The 26,807-nt window shown below is 42.2% G+C and overlaps 1 protein-coding gene across 10 annotated transcripts in view; it reads right to left on the bottom strand.

The window, feature by feature from the left end:
* INTU (inturned planar cell polarity protein) overlaps positions 1-26,807 on the bottom strand; it is a 113,967-nt gene that overhangs the window by 46,056 nt on the left and 41,104 nt on the right. For all 10 annotated transcript variants that reach the window (XR_010601771.1, XM_024110370.3, XM_065597674.1 and 7 more), the window contains exons 3-5: positions 21,223-21,308; positions 8,424-8,627; positions 1,766-1,884 (exon numbers count right to left, since the gene is read on the bottom strand). Coding sequence is in view for 9 of the 10 variants with exons in the window: in XM_024110370.3 (XP_023966138.2) it covers positions 1,766-1,884; positions 8,424-8,627; positions 21,223-21,308 (409 nt within the window). In the remaining variant the exon portion in view is untranslated. The remainder of the gene's footprint in view (positions 1-1,765; positions 1,885-8,423; positions 8,628-21,222; positions 21,309-26,807) is intronic.

The raw sequence follows: 26,807 nt of genomic DNA, 5'->3' as shown, positions 1-26,807 counted from the left end.
AGCCTTTCCATCACACTTAGGTCTTATCTACATAGGAAAGATTTTTCTGTGTTCAATCAAGTGTAAATTTCAGCGAATGTAGTTACACTAGCATAACCCCTCTCCCCCATGTAGGTACTTTTATTTTGGTACAACAGTGCCTTTTTTCAATTTAGCTTATGTTGCTTTGGAAGGGATTTAACCTGAACTAGAAAAAGGCACTCACACCAGAATAAGAGTGTCCACACTGGGGATTATTCTACTATAGCTATATACCTGTATAGTTGGTAAAACTTTCCAATGCTTCCTTAGAAAATGGCTGACAACAGCAGTTCTTGTGCTAAATGCTTTTTTGTGCACACGTGAATATATTGTACCATCCAGTACATATCCACGTTATAAACCAGGAACATCAGTCATTGAAGATTACCACTTATAACCAGTTCACTGTTACAGGCTTGATACTTAGACACTTATGGACTGATGTGACTAGCACAGAATATATAAATCAGGAGTCAAGAGGGAGTAACATGAACTAAAATGGAACTTACTTCTAGTTTGTGAAGATGGCTGATCCTCATTATTCCTCTTTTTCCTTCACTGGCTTCCTATTCCCAAAGATTTCTTCTTCCCATTTTTATACAGCTTCATTAACTTCTCTCTACCTTACATATAATCAGGGTCCCATGTATTCTCTGGCCACATCTACATTTGGAGGTAGGGGTGTGATTCCCAGCTCATGTAGACATACTTTCACTAGCTCTCATTGAACTAGCGTGATAACAGTAATAGTGCAGTCATGGTAGTAGCATTGGCAGCATTTGCATGGGCCAACCACCCTGTGTATGTACCCAAGGAGTCCAGGCTGGTTTGTACTTAGGGTAGCTAGCTCATGCTGCCGCTTGCCATGGCCTGTGCTACCATGACTATACTACTATTTTCAGCTATGCGAGCTAGTGTGAGTACGTCTATGTGAGCCAGGAATCACACTCCCAGTTCTAAGTGTAGACATACTCTTAGATTCTAAGGCTGTGGAATTTGCCATGCAAATGTGTTCTACGGTTTAAGCTTTCAGTTTTTAAAACTATTATGCCCCAGATTTTATAGCTGAGAAGAAAATCTTGAACTTGAAATGTGAACTAAGTTTAAAACTGTTGCAATCTCGTTTTCTTGAGTCTGCAAACAGTCTTAAAATAATGGGTGAGATTCTGTGCTGCACCTTTAAAGATGATGCAGTTACGTGCTGAGAATACAAAAATAGTTGACAAATCAAAAACAAAAACTCATGAAATAAAATTAATTTAATATCAAAATTAATAAATAGGAGTTACTGTACCGACTATCACTCATGTTTATATGTAACTGAGTTATAATCTGAGTTTTTTTTAATTTAAATTAAACTGCTACAGAATGTCCATTCTACCTTACTAAAATGAAACAGAATCCAGGAATCTTGCTAAAGAATTTAGATCAAGGTTGACTGCGAGTTCATTAGATCAGATCCTGTGATACGTTACATATTATACTACATTTCTAGCCACCGAGACCTAAAGCAAAAAAACAGCCCAATATCACATAACCATTCATGGTACAGCCACATTAGGCAGACCAACTCAATCAGGCTATACCAAATAAAACATTACAGATTAGAAGGTAAACTCATTCTTGTTTTGACTAGGCATAATAACAAAGCCTGACGTACAGATGTTTTCTTCAGTATAAATAAAAAGAAAGGGAAGTTAAAAAATAAACAAAAAGGTTTTGTATTAAGTTGAAAATATGTTACCTGATAATGTGGGCTCCAGTCACATTTTCCAGCATATCACAGAGAGTGAGAAATATTCCTCTCACACTTTTCAGCTTTTGGGATGCTTCTGATATGGGGTATTGGTAAAGAATTTCTTGCTGTCAGGATATCAAATTATTAGTTAGTTAAGCAAAGGAAAAGATTGCTAAGGAAAAAGTATATCCGCAACATCAGTTATTTTAGTCCTGAAAACTTTTATCACATACCTTCCCAGCATGTTATCTAGCACTGGTTTGTTGGGGGGATTTCCAGTCCTTGCTACAAACTTGCAAAGTTTTGTAAAAAAAGACTTTTGTAAATCTTTACTATAAGGGCAAATATATACAAAAATTAAAAACAACATATTGAAGAATTTCACATCTTAAAAATATTGTCATTTTAAAAAACAACAGTCCTGTGGAATCAGATTTGTTCGTGTTCGTACAGCAATCTGAACATGTGATCTGGCTCTTAAATGGAAATCTGTGAACCCCTTACTCACAATGGTGAGCATTTACTCACACTAATAGAACCACGGCCTTCTTCATTTTTCAATTATGAGTTGTCGGTTTACAGCTCCTCTAAAGATCAGGCCCTAAACTACAACATAAATACACAGCCTTTCTACACATACATCACTGATGATATATTTACATATAAATCAAGATATTAGTAGGTACATACTGAAAAAATTCATAGGTCATTAACAAATATGGTGTTGAGTATGCAATTGTTTACACGTGGTTGCACAGGAGCAGAAGTCTGCTTAAGGGCAAAAAATTGCAGAATCAGTAATTGTAGGGATAATAAATCTTTAGGTAAATGATTTTACCTGATTCTTTCCAGTCTTTTAAATTCCTAGGTTCTTAAAGGGAAATGCTGTAGTTACCTATTTTACATAACAGTTATGTAACCTTTAACTTAAAGCACTTTTGTGTGGGAATAATAAACTAAAGGATAATAATGTCCACATACTTGGTGCAGTTTGTCAACCCATGAAAATGTACAGAGCTAATAACTGATACCTACAGAGATACTGCAACCTATACAGTGTTTTCAATCTTTACTAGATGGCCTGGAAATAATCTAATTGAAATATCAAGTCTACCCAAGATAGAGAGGCCAGGAGATAAGAAAGATACTATTAAAAATTAAATTAACAAATAAAAGCAACAGTGAATTCATTCACTTTTATTTCATATGACAAAGCACATCCAGACTGTGCCAAAATTTTGTTGGGAAATTTTCTTTTCAATCAGATTAAAAGAATTTCAGGTCTCACTATTGAGAGAACTGGCAAACTCTGCCACTCTCATTCAATTTAATTCGCTCTATTTTTAAATACTTGTTTGCAACAAGGATTTTCTGCATCAACCGCTCATCAAGAAAAAAAGCCTTTTCTAATTACAGCATTGCAATGGGTTAGAAAAAAAAAAAATCTTTTCTTTCCCAATGAACAGGGACCTTTACACTGTTCATTTGAGAAATAACTATACACTTTCCCAGGGAAAGAAAAGACAAACATAACAAAAGATCCCAGCAGCACCATCTATATATTAATGAGTTAGTAAGGTTTAGTATCTATCACCACACAAGCAGATCAGTTGTCTTCCAAGCAAGTTGAAAAGTGTCATTTTGTCTAAATGGTGCAAAGGCCAAGGACAATTGAATTAATAAATGACAAAGTAGTTAATCTTAAAAGAATTCAATATTTTCTGAACAGAACGCTAAAATATTGCTTGGAAATATTCTTTTGTCAGTAAATCCTACCTCTTCTATTTCCATTATCCTCACTTCTCATATAATGAACTGCAAAGAAACAGTTTGCTTTAATCAGAACAGTCTTGGCACCAAGAAAGATGGCTGAAAGGACTCCTGTCAAAATAGAGATGACCAGCTAAAAACCTCCCACAACCTTCAAACACAGGACACTGACAAAGGATGTTTTAAGTTGTCCTTACACCGCAGTGAAAGGAGACAATAGTCCGCTGCTTTGCTGTACACAAGAAGACTGTGAGCTCTGCAAGATTCATTCAAAAGCTATTAAAATAGGAACTATTACTGCAGAATTTACATGGTAAGTATTTGTAAAAGCCAACAGGGTCTCATTAGTTACTCAATAATGCTTGCATTACATAGAAACTAAAACAAATTCTTCCAATACTGATATCAATCATTTAGAAAAGACATGAATAACATTATTCTCTTAAAACATGAAATCACTGGAAGACTGTCCAAGTACAGAAATCTGTTACAATGGAATGAAATATTTACTCTGTTCTAAAAAGCCCAACTGAGACCCAACCTACCAGCTGAATCCGTGATTACACGGAAGACTAATTTCCATACAGGAAGATGACTTTTACATTATGATACAACAGCCAGAGCTCTGTGAGGCTTAGGATTCTCTAATTCTGCTTTTGAGTGCCCAGGGCTCAAAAGTGGGAGAAACTAGTATAAATTGCCATTATTTACTAATGAGGCTAAGATGTGATCTGCACACCAAATCAGCCACAAAATAGAGATAAAAAGCCCAGTAAATAATCACTTATAGAAGACAGATAGATAAGTTTCTTCATTTCTAAACCAAACTACTGTAAACTCTGGAATCTGGAACAGCATATCCTTATTCATTCACTATTAATAGGATAACATTATGGACAATTTTCTCCAAAAGGCATGGTGTTCTTTTGGTAAAATGTATGTTTTTAAGAGCTCAATTGTGCCATTTAGGCACAAAACAGCATTAGTGGCTGTTTAAGATTGCACCATCTCTGGGGTTGCTCAGAGAAGAATTTATCCCTGGAATGTAGGGGGAGCAGGCCAGCTGCAACCTCTTTTTCAAGGGTGTAGTGTACTACTCCTTATGATGTGCCAGTCCTGTATCACAGAAAAGTGTGGAGAAGGGATAGGACAAGTGTGGGGTAGCGACAGGGTGACCAGATAGAAAGTGTGAAAAACCAGGATGGGGGTGGGAGGTAATAGAAAAAAAATATATAAACAAAAAATATAAAAAAAAGCTCCACGTATCAGGACTGTCCCTATAAAATCGGGACATCTGGTCACCCTAGGTAGCGAGGGAGTGGCCCTCGCATACCCAAGCACAGGGACTGTACCTGTGCCACATCTAACTACCTCCTAATGAGGAAGCTAGTAGCTCTGAAACCAGGTAAGCCTTGGTTATCCTTGTATTTTTTCACTATTTTAGTAATACACCTCTACCTCGATACAAGAGCCAAAAAATCTTACCGCATTATAGGTGAAACCACGTTATATTGAACTTGCTTTGATCCACCAGAGTGTGCAGCCCCGCCCCCCCCGGAGCACTGCTTATATCGGGTCGTGTTATATCGAGGTAGCGGTGTATTAAGTTTATATGTTTCACCAGGACAATGCTGTCTCTTTCTTTATAAGACAACTGTCTCTAGCTTTACCATATAGTCCATATTGGATGAACGGGGACAAGGAGCTGCAGCATAAGATTTTGAAAAGAAAAATTAACCATTCACAACATGTTGTAAGTGAACTTTGATCAAGCTGCTTATTTTTATTCCACTGCCAGTTGAGAATACCTTATACGTTCTTATTGTGGGAAAATACCAATGTGAAAAATGTTCTGAGATTTTCTGTACATTGATGGAAGTAGTCTTAGGTTGCAAAAAACAGCAGAAAGTGAACCAGAATGGTCCTGAAGGATTTATAAAAGACATTTGTATAAAACTACTTTGTACCATAGCCACCTCTGATAGTGGAAGTGTAGTCTGCTACACTTGAAAAGCTTGAAAAGCAAAGCTTACAGCAGGAGCTCTCAAACTTCATTGCACCTCCTTCTGACAATAAAGATACTACATGACCCTGGGGAGGGGGGGGGGTTGGGGAGGGGAAGCGCATTGGAACTTGAGCCGTGCCGCTGTGGGTGAGGAGAAAGGGGGCTGCAGGCCAAGCCCTGCCACCCTTGGTGGGAGGAGATGGGGCTATAGTCAGACACCCATTTCCCCAGGTGGCGGTGGAGCTCAGGCTTCAACTTCAGCCCTGGGTCCCAGCAAGTCTAATGCTGGCCCTAGCGACCCCATTAAAATGGGGATCCTGACCCACAGTTTGAGAACTGCTGGCTTACTGTATTATAATGTAGCCTTTATCCCAATAGGGAGTGGGAGGGTAAGAGTGTGTGTGTTTTCAAAGAACATTACTAGGGTTGAAAAGTTAGGAAATGCCAGATTTATAGTTGCCTGTGTAGTGTTAATTCTGCCCCTCTGTCTGTCCATCCTATACACTGACTGAAGCAGGAGTCCTGCAAAAAAAAATAACATGCGACAGTATCATAAGGCATACATACAAGGGGCTGAATTAAGTAGCTGTAAATCTGACATATCCTTACTTTCAAGAGTTTGCAAAATCAAACTAAACAATTATTTTTTTAAATGTAGAGAGGAGGAACAGGGGTTAAAGTAATTTCTTAGGTTACCTTTCTCTCCCTCACAAAGGAAAAAGGTAAAAACAAATTCCTTCATGTGCATCTGTAACACTCTTCACTCCATAATGCATTTTCAGAAGAGTTTAAACCCTAACCATCATCACTGCAGTGAAGACATCTGCCACTTAAACTACAGGACAAATTGCATTAGTTGGCAACTGGAGAAAGATGTTATCCCAGCAGAGGGATGGACCACTAGGGATTAGTCAGCAGCAGGAGAGGAAAAGAACATAGCCTGGCCCAGCTTTTTCTCTCACCTGCTACCTTGGGAGTTTGGAAGCTCCTGCTCTAGATAGTGCCCAGAGTGAGGGGAAATGGGCTCCTGGGACCAAGTGCTGAGTCCAGGGGCAATTTAGGGTAGGGAGCCTGGTTGCTGCCCCATGTGATGCTCCAAAAGCAGCCCTGGAGTCATGTTGGGTCCAGGGCAGAGATAGTTGAGCTGGGCTGGGCTTCTCTCTCTCCCTACCTGCTACAGCTGTTCTGATAATTCCCAGTCATTTCTCATACAGTATGTGCTGCTTCTGCTTTGTCAACCGAATGAACCCAACCTTAGAATGTTCGTGTGTTCAGTTATACTTGCACTCCGAAAACATTTTCCTGACAAACATAAGTGAGAGAAAGGAAATAGCAATTCTCAACAGTTTCTATCTCAGCAAAAACTGAATGGAATTTCATAGGACAAAGAAAGGGCATGTCTGGAACATGAGGGTGTTGTTCGTGCCTAATATCAATGGCCTGCTACAAACAATGGAAATGTTAATGTTTTTCAAAGAAAAGGTCCCATGAATCCTTTATAATGGAAAGTGTTAAACAACTTCAATATAGGGTTTGCTACCAGCTTCTCCCATAAAAAAAAATTCTGATGAGTTAGGATGCTTTGTACTTGTGCTTTACATTTATAAAGTGATGTTCAAAGCAGCATGATAAGAATATGGCAGGTAATTATTAAAACCTGAAGATATTCCTTCTCACTTTATTTCTAAGGACCTATGGTAATGTACTTTATCGAGGGACCTTCAGCAGTGCTGCAGTGTTTCAAAATACAATTAAAGATTGTATACTGGACTCCTAACTTTTTCCTGGAATTTCAGGCCTGATTTCTATAATAGACATAATAACTTTGCAGACACTTTGACCATAAGATGGAATCACTTAGAAAAGTATTAGTAAACATGAGGTACCTTTAAAGTCACAACAATTGACATTATAATTAGACTCAGCAGAATCTGATTTTTAATTTTTTGCAATTTAGACTAATATTAATTTGTATTTTTAACTTTTTATTTTTTAACTATTTTAATTTTTAGTTGTAGGAAATTAAGCTGAGGTAGGGTAGAGGTTAGGGCAGCACTGACAGTGGGTGTGCAGCGGGCGTGCAGGGGGCTCTCTCAGCAAAGCAGAGACCCCTAGCCAGAGCTGCAAGGAGGAGGAAGAGCCCACACTTGGGGAGGCCACCTTGTTACTAAACTGTTTCTGCACAGGACAGACCCATTCAGCAGTGGCGTCGGGGCGGCTCCAGGCACCAGCACAGCAAGTGCGTGCCTGGGGCTGCAAGCCGCGGGGGGCGGCCTGCCAGTCGCCGTGAGGGCGGCAGTCAGGCGGCTTTCGGTGGCATGCCTGCAGGAGGTCCGCCGGTCCCGCGGTTTCGGCGGCGGGTACGCTGAAGTCGCAGCACCGGCAGACCTCCCGCAGGCCTGCCGCCGAATCTGCATGACCGCGGGCATGCCGCCAAAAGCCACCTGACTGCCGTGCTTGGGGCAGCAAAAACCATAGAGACGCCCCTAGAGTGTGAGGTGGCCTCCCCTGCAACTGGGAGCTTGTCCTCCTCCTCTTCGCAGGCCTGGCCAGGGGTCTGCTGCTCTGCCCCACCAGAACTGCAGCTTTCCCAGCACCCACATGGATCCAACATCTTTGTCTCTATGGCTGCGCCCTCTGTGGTTCCACTGTCATGGCCCAGCTCACTCACTCCCGTGACACCATGGTTGCAGAGGGCTTTCTGCACTGCTACAGGGCTGGTGACACTACAACCCCGCAGGTGCAAGGTGTAGGGGGAGGCTGCACTGACAGTTATTGATGGATTTTTTTCATTGATTTCAGTGTGTCACCTGAAATCAACATTTACTGATATCTAGTGATTTAAATTGAATCCTGCCTGTCTTTTGCTTCATTTGGTTGATCACATACCTCATCCTTAGATGTTTCAGAGTCCAATTTAAGCGTGAGGTACATAACAATATGAGGCATGCCTTGGATAGCCAGCTGAAGGTCCATATTATCTTCTCCCCATAGAAGTTTGACGAGATTGTTCATAGCGGACTGTGCCTGTTTATACCTTTGTTGAGATGTTCCTTCATGCTCAAAGACTGAAGTTTCAAATGTAAGTTTCACCTATTAAAATAATTACATATATTATAAAAATGAGGCTGTACTTAAAGTCATGTTCAATGTCAAATAAATAAAAATATATTTTGGCTTTAAGAAGAGCTGTAATCTCTTCTATCCTTTTTTATGGTAGAGAGAGTTGTCTATAAAGAAATTTTTAAACACATATAAAAGACATAAGCATTGAAAAATCCCTGTGGTTTGAAGAAAGCCACTTATAAATTCAATGTTATATAACCACGTATTACCAATGACAAAGCCAGCTATTAAATGATTTATCAACTATGTGAACTAGGCATGTGGCCTGATATGTTTTCATACTTGTTTTTTATGGTTTTAAAAACAGAAAAATACACTTCCTGCTCTGGAATTATTTGAACACACAATCTAGCACCACCATTTTGAAACATTATTACATAACTTGTTTCAAAATGGCATCATTTATACATTTACATGTTCTTAAGGTTCTTTTTCAAAAGTATTTTCTTAACATTTTAAACTCATCAGTTTAGAATGGTATATTAGTGCAATGTAACCTACCTAAGTTGGACCACAAACCAACAACAACCTTTTAGTATATTTTTAGAACTCAGTGGCCGTTGAATTCTTCACCACAAACTAACTGGCCAGTATATTTTCATTGTTCCTTGCCATATCAATTAAAAAAAAAAAATTAAGCAGGAAAAGAAGAGCTGTGCTGATTTATGATTGGACATTAACAACTCTCTTGTAGACCATCAGGGCCAGTGCAAGGAAGTTTTGCGCCCGAGGTGAAACTTCCACCTTGCGCGCCCCCACACCGCCCTGCGGCAGCTCCCCACCCACCCTCCACCCTGAGGCGCTCCCCCCGCAACAGCTCCCCCCCAGCTCACCTTTGCTCTGCCTCCTCCGTGAGCACGCCGCCGCCGCTCTAATTCTCCTGTCCTCCCAGGCTTGCGGCGCCAAACAAGCCTGGGAGGCAGGAGAAGTGGAGCAGCGACGGCGTGCTCGGGAAGGGGGCGTAGCAGAGGTGAGCTGGGGTGGGAAGCCCTGTGGCAGCTTTTTTCCCATCCCCCGCCCTGAGGCACCCCTGCAGCAGCTCCTCACCCCCCCGGCCTGGGGAGCCGTACGGCGGCTCCCCACCCCAGCTTACCTCTGCTCCGCCTTCTCTCCGAGCACGATGCCGCCGCTCTAATTCTCTTCTCCTCCCAGGCTTGCGGCGTCAAACAGCTGATTGGCGCTACAAGCCTGGGAGGCAGGAGAAGTGGAGTGGCGACCGCGCGCTCGGGGAGGGGGCATAGGAACACTGTAAAAAAAAAAAAAATCTTGGCGCCCTAGGCAACTGCCTAGTTTGCCTAAATGGTAGCACCAGCCCTGTATACCATCAGTAGAAAGCACAAACATTTGTTGTGTTACCTGCTGCCCCAATTCTTCTAACAAGCAAAGCACTACCGAACTTGCTCTCGAGAGTGTGACTCTCATTTATAAAAAGATGATGATTAAATCCATTTTACAAAAAAATTGTACAGTTGACAACTATTTTATATTACTTTCTTTAAAAAATAAGTATAATTTTTAGCTTTGGATATATACATTGGAATTTTAAACACCATAAAATCCAAGTATAAGTTTGGTTTGGAACTGGAGTCTTCATTTTTCAAAATGGGTTTTTAAATCTGCATTTTATGTACAGTAGGCTTATGAAAGTAATTTTAATTATTTTAAAAATGATTAAATTAATTCATACAATTCTTACTTTTAATGAAAACTGCCATTAAGTATGGGAGAGGGAAAACAAAGGAATTTCTATTTCTCGTCTGAGCCTAAAATTGTACCTCTCAGAAAAGGGAAACAAAGGTTTTACCTTCTTGGATGAAGGCTTGTTTGCCCATTTGGAAAGTAACTTCAAAATATCGGATCAGACGAAAGTTCCAAAGGCAGTATACTACATGCTAAAATCCTGTTTCCATTTAAAGCCAATGGGAGCTTGGTCATTGACTTTACTGGAACCTTATTCTGTCCAGTGAACTAGAGTAACTGATGTGAGAAAAAACGCTCATGCTTCCCCAATAGCAATTAAGCTTAAGAAGCCTGAACAAAAGCAAGTAGTGTGTGTGAAAAAAATATATATATATTTCAAAGAAAATCTAGCAAGTGATATGGACAGTATACAATATTCATGCTTGTCAAAAAAGAGCAGAGAAAAAAAAAAAAAGATACGGCAACCATTTCTACATCTGACCCTCCACTTTCCCATCCCAGCTTCCTCCCTTCCCAGTGATAGCCTGGAGCTTCTCCTCTCCCATTCCTGCCACTTCCAACCTCTTCCTCTTCCCCCTTGCCCTTTCTCGTCTTTTGAGCAGCACTGCATCCAACTCTTCTTCCCTCTCCTCCTCCACGTTCCTCCCCATCACTCTTCCTTTCTCTCTGATTTCAACTCATGGCTCTCCCTCTTCCTCTCATCACAATTTCCCATCTTCAGTGGCATCAAACTTCCATTTTGATGACCCACCCACCCATCTTCTCACCCTCCCTTCCTCATTTGACCTACAGCCTTGGTTCAACTCACCCACTCACCAAATGGATATTCACTTGACATTATCTTCATCAAGCACTGCTTTCATTTCTGATCCATCACTGAGTTCCCCCTCTCTGACCATCATCTGGTCTCTTTCAGCGTCACTCATCTGCCCCCTCCCTCTCACAGACCCTTCAGTGACTTCTAGGACAGGAATGGTGATGACTTCTCTTCTGCTCTCTGTCTCTTTTCCCTTTCTCCCAGTGATATCGTTGTTGATTCTCTCCATGCTTAACTATCCTTCACCTTTGCCTCTTTTGCCCTCTATTCTGTCACTGCCACCCACAGCTCTGGCTCACCCCCAATACCTGCTTCCTTCACTCCTGCTAAGTGTGTCTGTTGGAAAACCTGTGCCCATGCTGACAACCTTCACAACATACATGTTCTCTCCTCCTTCAGTTCTGGCATTTTCCTAGCCAAGGGATACTCCCACACTACCTATCCTCTCTCAAAAACACTGAGATGTTGACTCTCGCCTCCACTCTGCCAGCCATGCCAGCCTCCATCAACCATTTGGTATATTTTCAAATAACATTGTGATTTCTCCTATGCTGCCCCTCATACATGTGAGCTCCCCATAAACATCCACAAAACCACCTCATTGTCTTCCTTCAAATCTCCCATTTAAAACTCCCCTTTGCTGTGACGTCTACAAAAAATTTGATAACAGAGATGCAGCTGATGTGCTATGACCACTGTCTATCATGCTCTCATTGTTTCTTTGGATGCCCCCATTTGTCTGTGTCTACCTTATCTCTTACCATACACGGAATGTACATTCTTTGGGGCACGGACATTTTTTTTGTTCAGCATCTAGCACAATGGGGCCCTCATTCATGACTGGGGCTCCTAGATGCTACAAGTAATACAAAATCAACATGGAGTCTAGGGACAGGACAAAATGATGCCACAAAGTTGGTGGTTGGGCATGTCTTCCTATCCTTCCATATGGGAAAGGGGAAAATCCTATAAGACAATTTTGTATCTTCCACTCTTGGCCATTCCCTTTTCCAGCTTCAGTAAAGTTTCTGGTTAAAGATTCCATCTGTACTGAGCATGCCCACCCCAAGGATACACGCATTGAGTAGAACGTTCCCTATAATTGCTCCACCCAGCTGCCAGGGGTTGCTGTGGTGCTGGGCAGCAGAATTGAGGGAGACAATCTTTTTTTGAGCTCTCAATGCTCCTGCTGCTTGCGTCCAAGCAGCATAGAGGAGGAGGATGAAGACCTCTAACTCAAATGCAGAGGGGTGAGGTGCAGAAACAGGGATAGGAGCACAAGCCAGACAGAGCAGGTTAATGGGAGCAAAGGGGGCAGGGAGAGAAGGATTCATAATCACACCACCACCACTCCACTCCAGAACTGAACTTAGGATTCCTAAGACTTAGGAAATATGAATTCATCCATCATATTCAGTGAGCACCATTCATCCTGTGCACTGAATGAGGCAAGAGTCCTGTGGAAAAATAGTATGTGATCATTTACAGCCTGTATCAAAATGCACAAGGGGACCACATTAAAGTTGCACAGGCAACCTGCATTCTGGCCTTTCCTACCTTTTGAGCGCTTGACTTTACAACCTAAATAATACTTTTTCCACATAGTTTATTTGTATGTAATATCTACATATGGTGATAATCACTTACTTTGAAATCATTTATATATACACAGTACTCTAAGCAGCTGGTAGTACCATGCATCCAAAATTCTGCATCATCAATTCTATATACCAGTTACAGGGATAAGTTCACTGCTGGTGTACACAGGTGTGTTGTATTCTTTTGTGAGAATATGGCTGTAAGCCTCAGGGTCATGGCTAAATTCTGACATTCTGTCTACTTAAGATTTCTCTGTCATTTCAAATATTTAAAGATATTCTTCACTCTCTCCTGAGTGGAGGAAAGCTGCCACCTTTATGTTAGAAGTGGTTACCTTTCAGTGATACATGACATGATCTCTAACAGTGGTGAAATGACTGGTTGACCCCTATCTCCACAAGCACAACTTCAAACTGGCCCTCCTCTACACAAGCTGGAAGTGACTTTCTTTCCATGTCTTGAGCCACCTTTTGTCATCCACAATTGCCCCTTTTACCTTCAATCATTTGCTTCCCTATCATCCTGTCATCTGGGAACGGGGAGCAGACTAGAAGTTTAGCTGCTCCCAACTCTGGGCTTTAAGGCTAGAGGTAGTCCACAAGCAGACCTGGAACATGTGGGACTATAACATCAGTGCTGTGGGTTACAGCCAGCTCAGGGAATCATCCATTTAAAAAAAAAAAGGTCATTTTAATGGCCACCCATTAAAAAACAAACAAAACAAACAGACACTTTTCCTTACTTCCCCCACTTAAAATAAATCAGGGTGAAGGAAGCCCAAAGTCCATATATATATATATATATATATATATTCTGTAAAGTTTGCCAAGTGCTTTGGGGTCTTTGGCTGAAAGACAATCCAGAAATGTCAGTTACATTCACTTAACTGAATGTTTTCAAAGTATTTGGTTAAAATAGATCCTGGAGAAAATCAGAGATTTTTTCTTATTGTTACCCTTATGACTAGGGTATGGTAGCCTGAGTGTCTTGCAATAATTTCATGGGACATAAAGAAACACAGTCAGCCAAGCTGAATTAAATTAAGTAAATCACTGTATTTACTTAAGCCTGTTCTAATATAGGGTCTGGTTTTCTTTTCTAAACCGTGGTAAAAGAAAATGAATCTTGGGTCCAGACTCATCAATATTCTTATGAGCAAAGCTAAGCAGAAGTGGGTCAACACTAACAGTGATCTGTGTCAAATTAAGTAGCAGCTGGTTTGGTTACAGCGAGTTAAAAATGTAGGTCCTGTATGGAACTAACAGTGTAAATATTCAGGATTCTCTCAGATCTTTCTGAGGCTGGGGTACTCTGTAGTCTCTAGATCATGTTCAAAGACTGCTGTAAAACCTTCCGATATTCAGTGAAAGTCTGGTTTGTTAAAATAAGGATATTTTTGTTTAGCTTTTTATTTACTTCTGTATCTCTCTACCTATTGCATTATTTGCATTGTGGTAGCACCCAAATGCCTCAGAATCAGGGCATGATTGTGCTAGGTGCTGTGGAAGCAGACAGGTAGATGTGGTCCTTGCCTTGAAAAAATACAGTCTGATGTAGCAACTGTTTGTGGTGCTGGGTTGGCATATTTTACAAATATGCTCAACTGGGCGTTATCTATCCAAAAATTGATATTTGTTAAGATAAGTACAATCCTAGAAGTACTGCTCGTGGGCAAGATAAACTATATTCACATTCACTGGGGCTAAGAGAAGTTAGAGAATTTTTTTCTGAAAGGGCAGATAGCAAAAAGTTATGTATATTTTTTGTATGTGTAAGTTATGTATACTCACAAAAGAGCTGTGACAACTTATTATGGAAATAACTGACTTATAACATTACAGTTTGTCTTATACAGCTGCAACCTTCTTATATCCAATGTCTTTTGCAATGCTTAGCGAATGATAATACACTAACCACTCAGTTTGTGAACAAGCAATCTTTCTTACTAAAGCTTGCAAGCAACAAAACTTCTGTTTCTGCTGCACCATGAACAGAATGTTTTCAATTGCAAAAAAAACAGAACTATATATTAAAATTCTCCAACAGTCTATTTAGGTAATCACTCTTCTGGCTTGACTTAAGCTGGTTCAGTTACTGGGGAATAATTGCACTTTAATAAAAGGTTTTGGAAAACCAACATGAGAAACAGTTATACATTTCAAGCAATCACTATCTGTTTGACAGATTTACTGACAATGGAAATGTTAAGGCTGCATTAACATTAACTACTATACAAAAGTTTACATGGGATGTTTGAGCAACAATATATATGCTCTAATTTAACAAGGATACAGTTAATTAAGCAACATTGTCTGCTTTTCACATTCAGTAAACAATTGTAGCTACAGCAACTACCTATTTTGTCAAAGGCAGGATGCAACAGGATTCTTCTACAGTGGAGTTCTGCCAATACTTGACCACAACTTCACTAGTTTAGTCAAGCTCCATGGTGTCAAATATCTTGGAAACCTTCCTAAACTGACACACTAGCACTTAAACTTACTGCAACTGCAGATGTACAACCTACAAACACTAGCACCAACTTTGCTGTAAATGGCAGTGTGGTCATCTGAGCGTAATGACCTAGAAATCAAAAATTCTAGTTGCTGTTCACCTTCTGAATGGTAAACATATCTTCACTATTATTACTTATTTTTGTATGCCATTAGAAGAAAACAGTCAGGTTCCCAATACACTAGACAAGTTTATTGTATAGGAAATGTTTATCTGTAGGAGTTGGATTAAATCTTGAACTATTTGATCAGCATTAAGAATAGCGTACACACACAGGGACATTCTGTGAGGAGAAAAAAGTTTCGTTTTTAATTTCCATTTCTCATCTCACATTATAAATCTGTACAATATCCCTGGTGAGGTAGATTTAACAAAGTAACTTGAAATATTTAATTATCTGGAACATGGGTAGCATGAAAATTAACAATTTCTAAGATAAACTAATTGTTTTAATAGTATATACGTTTCTATCTGCTCAGTGGCTCCTAGAAATATGGTCAATTTCAACAGTCTCAGAAGTAATGTATACTGCTTGTTATTTTGGGGAAGGCTATCTTTGTCAAAACAGCATGCAGGGGTTCATCACACTTTAGAGAATTATGGTGTGCACATGTAACTGTGGTGCTATTCACTGCTGTAAACCCTAACTAGCTATAGTGTGCAAGACAAGAGTTATAGTTTACAATTTGAACATAAACACTAATGTTAACGTTAAAAAATTAACCTTAAAATGAAAAAAATAAGCCTTGCAATATTGTTGTTAGAAAGGTTTACAAAAACAAATAAATTCAGATCAATGCATCTAGTGTACAACATTAAAAGGGAAATGCAAACTACACAGTGACAATAGCACTTCACCACAATTTTACATTCTAAGTACAAGAAACTGATTCAGCTTCCTGAAGAAAAAGTACTACCACAATTCTGTAAACGGTTTCCTTTTAAAAAGTTGCTCAGTGAACAATTACCAAGTTCAACCCCCTCTTATTTTTAAGTGCCTACTCTGAAAGCTGCAAGACCACAGCAAAATTTTGTTAGCTGTGGATAAAAGCTTCTGAAGGTAGGTCTACCTTGCAAAAAACAAACAAACAAAAAGCCCACAGCAGTGAGTGTCAGAGACTGGGTCTACAGACTTGGGCTCGTGCTACAGAGCTAAAAACAGCCATGTAGATGTTCCAGCTCAGGCTGGTGCTCGGGCTCTGAAGCCTAGGGAAGTGGGTGGGCCAACTTTCCAATTACACAAAACTGAACACCCTTGCCCCATCCCCTTCCCCGAGGCCCCACCCTACTCCACCCCTTCTCCAAGGCTCCGCCTCCCTCGCACTCCTTCCCCCCTTCCTCCATCACTTGCTCTCCCCCACCCTCACTTTCACCAGGATGGGGCAGGGAGTTGGGGTGTGGGAGGGGGTGAGGGCTCCGGCTGTGGGTGCGGGCTGTGGGGTGGGACTGGGGATGAGGGGTTCAGAATGCAGAAGGGGGCTCAGGGCTGTGGCAGGGATTGGGGTGTGGGAGGGGGTGCAGGCTCTAGCTGGGGGTGTGGGCTCTGAGGTGGGGCTGGATGAGGAGTTGGGGGTGTGGGAGAGGTGCGGGGTGCAGGCTCTGGGAGGGAGTTAGTTTGCAGGAGAGGGTTCCGATATGGGGCAGGGTGTTGGAGGTGGTGAGGGGTGCGGGCTTCAGGGTACGCTTACCTCAGGCAGCTCCCAGAAGCAACCGGTATGTCCGGCTCCTAGGTGGAGGGGCGGTGTCAAGGCTGCTTCCCCACTTTGAACTTTAGAGTACAAATGTTGGGGCCTGCATGAAAACTTCTAAGCTTAACTACGAGCTTGGATCTGGTCCGCTGCCACCATCCCAAAGCTAATTCCCTTCCCTGGGTAGCCTTGAGAGACCTCCACCAATTCCCTGGTGAATGCAGATCCAAACCCCTTGGATCTTAAAACAAGGAGAAATTAACCATCCCGCTCCTTTCTTCCACCAACTCCTGGTGGATCAAGATCCAAACCCGTTGGATCTAAAAACAAGGAAAAATCAATCAGGTTCTTAAAAAGAAGGCTTGTAATTCAAGAAATAGGTAAAAATCCTCTCTGTAAAATCAGGATGGAAAAATAACTTTACAGGGTAATCAAACTTAAAGAGCTCTGAGGACCCCCCTCTAGCCTTAGGTTCAAAGTACAGCAAACAGAGATAAACACTCTAGCAAAAGGTACATTTACAAGTTGAGAAAACAAAGAAACTAACACGCCTTACCTGGCTGTTTACTTACAAGTTTGAAATATGAGAGACTTGTTCAGAAAGATTTGGAGAACCTGGATTGATGTCTGGTCCCTCTCAGTCCCAAAAGCGAACAACTTCCCCAAACAAAGAGCACAAACAAAAGCCTTCCCTGCACCAAGATTTGAAAGTATCTTGTCCCCTTATTGGTCCTTTGGGTCAGATGCCAGCCAGGTTACCTGAGCTTCTTAACCCTTTACAGGGAAAAGGATTTTGGAGTCTCTGGCCAGGAGGGATTTTATAGTACTGTACACAGGACAGCTGTTACCCTTCCCTTTATAGTTATGACAGGCGGCCAGGGGGATCTGCATGTTGCCCACGCCTGCAGGTGCCACCCCCACAGTTCCCAAACAATGGGAGCTGCAGAGCCAGTACTTGGGACGGGGCGCCCCTATGTCTAGGACCCAGACATGCCAGCTGCTTCTGGGAGCCAGGGCAGGTAGGGAGCCTGCCTTATCCCTCCTGCGCCACCAACTGGACTTTTAGCATCTTGGTCAGCAGTGCTGACCAAAGCGTCAGGGTTCCTTTTCGACCAGGTGCTCCAGTCAAAAACCGGATGCCTGGCAAGCATAGTGGGCTTCAGAGCCCGAGCTCCAGCCTGAGCCAGAAATCTATATGGCTATTTTTAATGCTGCAGTGTGAGCCCCACAAGCCCAAGTCTGTAGCCCTAGGCTCTGAGACTCTGCTGCGGTTTTTTGTTTTGCAGTGTACATAAGAACATAAGAATGGCCATACTGGGTCAGACCAAAGGTCCATCTAGCCCAGTATCCTGTCTATCGACAGTGGCCAATGCCAGGTGCCCCAGAGGGAGTGGACCTAACAGGCAATGATCAGGTGATCTCTCTCCTGCCATCCATCTCCACTTTCTGACAAACAGAGGCTAGGGACACCATTCCTTACCCATCCTGGCTAATAGCCGTTAATGGACTTAACCTCCATGAATTTATCTAGTTCTCTTTTAAACCCTGTTATAGTCCTAGCCTTCACAACCTCCTCAGGCAAGGAGTTCCACAGGTTGACTGTGCGCTGTGTGAAGAAGAATTTCCTTTTATTCATTTTAAACCTGCTGCCCATTAATTTCATTTGGTGGCCCCTAGTTCTTATATTATGGGAACTAGTAAATAACTTTTTCTTATTCACTTTCTCCACACCACTCATGATTTTATAGACCTCTATGATATCCCCCCTTAGTCTCCTCTTTTTCAAGCTGAAATGTCCTAGTCTCTTTAATCTCTCCTAATATGGGACCCATTCCAAACCCCTAATCATTTTAGTTGCCCTTCTCTGAACCTTTTCTAATGCCAGTATATCTTTTTTGAGATAAGGAGACCACATCTGTACACAGTATTCAAGATGTGGGCGTACCATGGATTTATATAAGGGCAATAAGATATTCTCTATCTTATTCTCTATCCCTTTTTTAATGATTCCTAACATCCTGTTTGCTTTTTTGACTACTACTGCACACTGTATGGACGTCTTCAGAGAACTATCCACGATGACTCCAAGATCTCTTTCCTGATTAGTTGTAGCTAAATTAGCCCCCATCATATTGTATGTAGAGTTGGGGTTATTTTTTCCCAATGTGCATTACTTTACATTTATCCACATTAAATTTCATTTGCCATTTTGTTGCCTAATCACTTAGTTTTGTGAAATCTTTTTAAGTTCTTCACAGTCTGCTTTGGTCTTAACTATCTTGAGCAGTTTAGTATCATCTGCAAACTTTGCCACCTCACTGTTTACCCCCTTATCCAGATCATTTGTGAATAAGTTGAATAGGATTGGTCCTAGGACTGACCCTCGGGGAACACCACTAGTTACCCTTCTCCATTCTGAAAATTTAACATTTATTCCTACCCTTTGATCCCTGTCCTTTAACCAGTTCTCAATCCATGAAAGGATCTTCCCTCTTATCCCATGACAACTTAATTTACATAAGAGCCTTTGGTTAGGGACCTTGTCAAAGGTTTTCTGGAAATCTAGTGTAGACATATCCTTAGCCTCAAACATAAGGCCAGATTATCTGTGCTTTGTACCACACTACCACCACCATAGTCGGGCCTAAAACTAGCATAAGCAGCCCAAGGAAGATTACCCAGTACAAAGATAATCCCTGATGACATATATCAGCTCTAAGGGCTCTTACGCCACCTTCTCTCCCTGTTGCTGGTATAGTAGGGGAAAGGGGGCATGGCTGGGGTGCCCCTAAATCATGCTGATCCTTAGTTGTAGTTTCAGCCCCTTAGGGGACATCTGCAGAGAACATAAAGTAATCCTCGGAAAACTCTAATTCAGTAAAAAGGGGATGGCACTGGGATCATGGAAATGCATATGTGAACTTCAAGCCACCTTTTTACCATTCCTGAATGTGCTGGTCAATCACACTCCAGAAACTGGCCCCAAGTCTGTATGAAGCCACTCACTTAACCACTGATTTAAAAATAGAGATACAGAGCACATGGAATCAAATGTTTATATAGAGATTTTCCAGCAGCAAAACAGAGCGCCATAAGGGAATAGAAATAAACCATAATAGACCACATATGTAACATTACAGTATGTAAGCAAGCTACAGAAATTTAACAGATACATAATAAATAACATTGGTACAGGAAAGGAATATCAGCAAAGTCTGAGAGGTTTTCCAGAGCTCTCACTGCCTCAATCTTGTCTAACTATTTACAGATACAGTAACTTTTATTCTACTCAAACCTTAACTTCACTGAGTAAAGGAAGATGCTTTCAGATCGTTCGTTACGAACTCTTTTTTCAGTGGAAGCAGAATGTATCTGCTTATTAGAGGAAAACAGACCCAGATTGGGAAAGATGTAATTGAACTGTTATGTCTATATATCGCCATTGCAGGCAGCATAGAGGCTGTATGTCAGAGGTCAAAAAGTCTACTTGCTGTTTTCCCAGTAGCAGAATCTATAAACTTGTTATCTTGACTCCAGGATCCTTGTTCAGCTAGAAGAGCAAGTACGGGGGGAAAGAATGACATCCTCCATCTTAATCAGGGGCAATATCTTTAATATACATTTTAAACAAAAAGTTGTTGATTTGTCATGTGTGCCTTCTGGGAGTCCAAGATCTCAATTTGATTTAGCAGAGATCTCAACAGAGTACCATCTAAATGCTCTTATGGTTAACAGGCAAGTTGTTTTTCCCTGGATGTGACTTTGTGGCCATCATTTATATTGACAAAAATTATTTTAAATTATCTATCTAGATACTTACATGATTCCCATTACCACAATAAAGAGCATCTTGCCAAGACAACCTATAATTCAAAAATCCTCTTACACTCACTCTTCATCATATATATCCCCAATGTGGATTACAAACTAACAAACTCCCCATTATTCACCCACGACTTCTGACCAACAGTGTACTTGTCCATTATTATTAGCAAGACAGTGATATTTTGCCTCATACCTAACATCTACAGACCAGACATTCAACCTTCCCCATCTCAACTAGCCAGTATGATCAAGACACCACAACATTTCATATATTATCCTCTATTTACACAGATCATAGTGTTCAAAGTTGAAATTTTCACAGCAACTATAACTTGGCTCTTTGCATACACGTAATATTTATTGGGCAGTGGTAAATATATAAAAAACACAGTATACATTTCTATTAAAAGTACTATACCTGCATAGGGCCTGGAATGCAAGACAAAACCCTTTCTATATTCTCAGCATTCACATCAACATCATTTACAGCAACAAGGGCATCTCCTGGAGACAAAAAACAAACAAACAAAAAGGAACAAATAAATACAGGGTGTATGCAAACACCATACAAAATTCAACAGTATGTTCTCTTCAAATTTAAAATATCATCCAGTACTCTCAGATGATTTTCCTTAAATATAAGTAGGCTCCTATTAAATACATTATTTACACAAGAGAAAAGCCAAAGATTAATAGCCTAATCCTCTAAGCCTTTACTACTAAGCTAGGGTTTACTACTGCATATTGATGTCACTTTTCAAAGACAACATTCGAAGTTCTCTCTTTATCCAGGCTTATATCATTGCATGTCTTTTGATGTCTTATCATGGATGTCCCATAATTTCTTCAAATCAAACATGTCCAAAACTGAACTTTTTCCTGACCCATCTCTGTTCATCTTCAGCTCCCTCTCCACTGACAAATGAACGCTACTCCTCTCTGCTATCCTCTTAATCATGCAAGCCTGCAACCTCAAAATCATCTTGGACTCCTACCTCTTCTTATATCCAGGCTCTTGCCAAATTGTTAGGCTGCTTCTACAAGATCTACAAAATTCACTTCTGTATCCCTACTACCAAAACTGTAGCCAATCACCTCATTATCCGCTCCTCCTGTCCAGTTTGCTGCCTCTCCACTCTATTCAATGTGCTGCAACTAAAGGTATCTTTCTTGCTGCTGCTTCAGTCATATTATGCCCACCTCATTTCAGTCCCTTCATTTGCTTTTAGTCTCATTCCACCTCAAGGTTTAACGCATCATTCTTTTTTTCAAGGCCCTGCATAATGCTGTCTTGTCTACCTCACTTATTTCTTACTACACTCCCCATCATGCGCTAATCTACTAACTCCTCCTACCTAACCACATGCTTTGTTTCTTCCCACTTGTGACTTGCCTATTCCCACTCCACTCCCCACTCCTCGAACAGCCAAATACACCCTCAAGTTCCTAGTAAAGACTCTTTTTTATTATCCTTTAGTCTATATGCCACAACATCTTTTCGCTCTCGCCCCACATCCTCCTTTCAAAGAATTCTTTCTGTTAATGGAAAATAAATTAGAATTACAAGTTCAGCTCCCAAAAAGGTTTTTTTTTTTAAAAGGAAGAAGTTGGAAAGAACAAAAACACCCACACTAGACAACTTTTCCAAATTAGTTGTATCAGTGTGTGCTGCCTGCCTGGAGCCAAGACATTATGGATAGGCTGCAAAGGCTCGTTTGTCCCTCTGACCACTACTCCAGGCTGCTCATCCATATGGGCATTAATGATATTGCCAGGTATGACCCTGAGCAGATCAGCAGTGACTACAGAGATTTGGGAGCAAGGGTGAAGGAGTCGGGGCACAAATTGTGCTCTCATCCATCCTCCCATTGAGGATAAGGGCCCAGGCAGGGACATCCGCCTTCTGGAGATGAATGCATGGCTGTGCTGATAGCGTCAACAGAAGGGCTTCAGCTTTCTCGATCATGAGATGCTGTTCCAGGAAGGAGGACTGTTGGGAAGAGATGGGGCCCACCTGACAAAGAAGGGGAAGAGCATCTTTGGGCACTGACTTGCCACCATAGAATCATAGAATCATAGAATATCAGAGTTGGAAGGGACCTCAAGAGGTCATCTAGTCCAACCCCCTGCTCAAAGCAGGACCAATTCCCAGCTAAATCATCCCAGCCAGGGCTTTGTCAAGCCGGGCCTTAAAAACCTCCAAGGAAGGAGACTCCACCACCTCCCTAGGTAACGCATTCCAGTGTTTCACCACCCTCCTAGTGAAATAGTTTTTCCTGATATCCAACCTGGACCTCCCCCACCGCAACTTGAGACCATTGCTCCTTGTTCTGTCATCTGCCACCACTGAGAACAGCCGAGCTCCATCCTCTTTGGAACCCCCCTTCAGGTAGTTGAAGGCTGCTATCAAATCCCCCCTCATTCTTCTCTTCTGGAGACTAAACAATCCCAGTTCTCTCAGCCTCTCCTCATAAGTCATATGCTCCAGACCCCTAATCATTTTTGTTGCCCTCCGCTGGACTCTTTCCAATTTTTCCACATCCTTCTTGTAGTGTGGGGCCCAAAACTGGACACAGTATTCCAGATGAGGCCTCACCAATGTCGAATAAAGGGGAACGATCACGTTCCTCGATCTGCTGGCAATGCCCCTACTTATACAGCCCAAAATGCCGTTAGCCTTCTTGGCAACAAGAGCACACTGCTGACTCATATCCAGCCTCTCGTCCACTGCGACCCCTAGGTCCTTTTCAGCAGAACTGCTACCTAGCCATTCGGTCCCTAGTCTGTAGCAGTGCATGGGATTCTTCCGTCCTAAGTGCAGGACTCTGCACTTGTCCTTGTTGAACCTCATCAGGTTTTTTTCTGCCCAATCCTCTAATTTGTCTAGGTCCCTCTGTATCCGATCCCTACCCTCTAGTGTATCTACCACGCCTCCTAGTTTAGTGTCATCTGCAAACTTGCTGAGAGTGCAGTCCACACCATCCTCCAGATCATTAATAAAGATATTAAACAAAACCGGCCCCAGGACCGACCCTTGGGGCACTCCACTTGAAACCGGCTGCCAACTAGACATGGAGCCATTGATCACTACCCGTTGAGCCCGACGATCTAGCCAGCTTTCTATCCACCTTACAGTCCATTCATCCAGCCCATACTTCTTTAACTTGGTGGCAAGAATACTGTGGGAGACAGTATCGAAAGCTTTGCTAAAGTCAAGAAATAACACATCCACTGCTTTCCCCTCATCCACAGAGCCAGTTATCTCATCATAGAAGGCAATTAGGTTAGTCAGGCACGACTTCCCCTTCGTGAATCCATGCTGACTGTTCCTGATCACTTTCCTTTCCTCTAAATGTTTCATAATTGATTCCTTGAGGACCTGCTCCATAATTTTTCCAGGGACTGAGGTGAGGCTGACTGGCCTGTAGTTCCCCGGATCCTCCTTCTTCCCTTTTTTAAAGATGGGCACTACATTAGCCTTTTTCCAGTCATCTGGGACCTCCCCCGATCGCCATGAGTTTTCAAAAATAATGGCTAATGGCTCTGCAATCTCACCTGCCAACTCCTTTAGCACCCTCGGATGCAGCGCATCCGGCCCCATGGACTTGTGCACGTCCAGCTTTTCTAAATAGTCCCGAACCACTTCTTTCTCCACAGAGTGAGGAAGGCTTTAAACTAGGTTCAAAGGGGGGGCAGGTGACAAAAGCCTACAGGTAAGCATAAAATAACAGAGGGCAAGGTGGGGCGAAGGGAAGACATGGAAATTTACAATAGGGACATAGGAGCAACAAGAAGATAATCAGTGGGAGAATCTGCTCAGTGTCTAGATGCAACTGCAAGGAGTATGGGGAATAAACAGGAAGAATTGGAAGTATTAGTACATAAGCTAAAATTATGAATTGGTGAGATAAGTTGCATGATTGGAATATTGGTATAGAGGATATAGCTTGTTCAGGAGGGACAGGCAGGGTAAGAAGGGAGGAGGTGTTGAATTATAAATCAAGAATATATACACTTGTTCTGAGGTCTAGAAGAAGGTGTGAGGCAGACCAGATGAGAGTCTCTGGATAAAAAAAAAAAAAGGGGGGGGGGGTAAAAATAGGGTTAATGTAGGAAAACATCAGAAAGGCTAACAAAATGAGTTAAACTTAGAATGTGACATAAAAGGCAATAAGAAGAGGTTCTTTAAATAAATTAGGAGCAAGAAAAAAAATGAAGGAAAGGATAGGTCATTTACTAAGCATGGAAGGAGAGCTAATAACTGATGACATCACAAAAGCTGAGATGTTTAATACTTATTTTGCTTCAAACGTCTAAAAAGATTAATGGCGACTAGATACTCACAGTTATTAACAACAAGCGGGAAGGAGTGCAAGCCGAAATAGAGGAGAACAAGTTAAAGGATATTTACATAAAAGTTAAATGTATTAAAATCAGCAGGGTCTGATGAAATTCATCCTAAAATACTTAGGCCTGGCCTACACTAGGTGGTGGCGTGTGTGTGCGTGCGCGCTAAGTCGGTCTAAGTTACGCAACTTCAGCTACGAAAATAGCGTAGCTGAAATCGACGTACTTAGAGCTACTTACCATGGTGTCTTCACTGTGGTAGGTCGACTGCTGACGCTCCCCCGTTGACTCCACCTACGTTTCTCGCTCCGGTGGGCTAGAAATTAGATGGGCAGGTGGTACTGCCACCCACTTCCTCCTCTGTTGCTTGCTTAGGCACCTAACTCCAGAAGAGGGTTCACAACTGAGGCCTGGTCTACACTGGGGGATGGCAGGGGGGTGTTGATGTAAGATACGCAACTTCAGCTACGGGAATAGCGTAGCTGAAGTCGACGCATCTTATTTCAACTTACTCCCGTCCTCACGGCGCGGGATCGATGGCCGCGGCTCCCCCATCGACTCCACTTCCGCCACTCGCCCTGGAGGAGTTCCGGAGTCGACAGGAGCGCGTTCGGGGATCTAGACGAGATGCGATATATCGATCCCCGATAGATCAATTGCTACCCACCGATCCGGCGGGTAGTCTGGACGAACCCTGAGAATCCTAAGCAGAGATAAGTGCCTAATTTCCTTTGAGGAGCAAGTTGTAGGCCACATCTCCCTTCCGGGTATTTCCTAATAGTTTAGGGCTTGTCTGTATAAACACTTAGTTCATGGCAAGCTGGAATATAAATCTACCCCCCCTGCACAGTAGGGGTCTCTGTGGACCATGCTGCTGCACACTAAAAGTTCCTTAGTGTAGTTTAATCTACTGCTATTTCAAAATGGGCTAGATCAAAGCACACTAGGGACCTTTCAGCATATGAACTCTGCTGTTGTGAGGACACAGTGTGGGGCAGGGTAACATGGAATGCATTAACACTTTGATTTGCCACAAAGTGTTTGTATATACAAGCCCTTAGGGTACGTCTACACTTACCTCCGGGTCCGGCGGCAGGCAATCGATGTTCTGGGATCGATTTATCGCGTCTGGTTTAGATGCGATAAATCGATCCCGGAAGTGCTCGCCGTCGACGCCGGTACTCCAGCTCGGCGAGAGGAGTATGTGGCATCGACGGGGGAGCCTCCCTGCCGCGTCTGGACCCGTGGTAAGTTCGGACTAAGGTACTTTGAATTCAGCTACGTTATTAACGTAGCTGAATTTGCGTACCTTAGTCCGAAGTGGGGGGTTAGTGGGGACCAGGCCTTAGGCACTCAGCTTGCTGGCTTTTGTGGATCCCATTGTGGTGGGGCGATTGCCCACACTCAGAGAGGGTAGGCTGCAGCAGGTCTAGGCGCCTGCGCAGCCGCCCAACCAATCAGGAGAGGGCTTACTGGGAGCCAATCAGAGTGCAGATTGGAGCCAGCCAATCAGAGCCCGGCGTAGCCATATAAAAGGCTGCCCAGAGCAGGAGCAGTCAGTCTGTCCCAGGCCTTCAGAGGGGAAGGTCTGTCTCCAGAGCTGGGAGTCCAGCACCACGGACAGCGCAGTGCAGGCCAGCCTGAGCGAGTGGGAGA

This window comes from Chrysemys picta, chromosome 5, assembly GCF_011386835.1.
Source record: "Chrysemys picta bellii isolate R12L10 chromosome 5, ASM1138683v2, whole genome shotgun sequence".
Lineage (NCBI taxonomy): Eukaryota > Metazoa > Chordata > Testudines > Emydidae > Chrysemys > Chrysemys picta.
The sequence above is the reverse complement of the archived record's forward strand: the minus strand, read 5'-3'. Positions and strand labels throughout refer to the sequence as shown.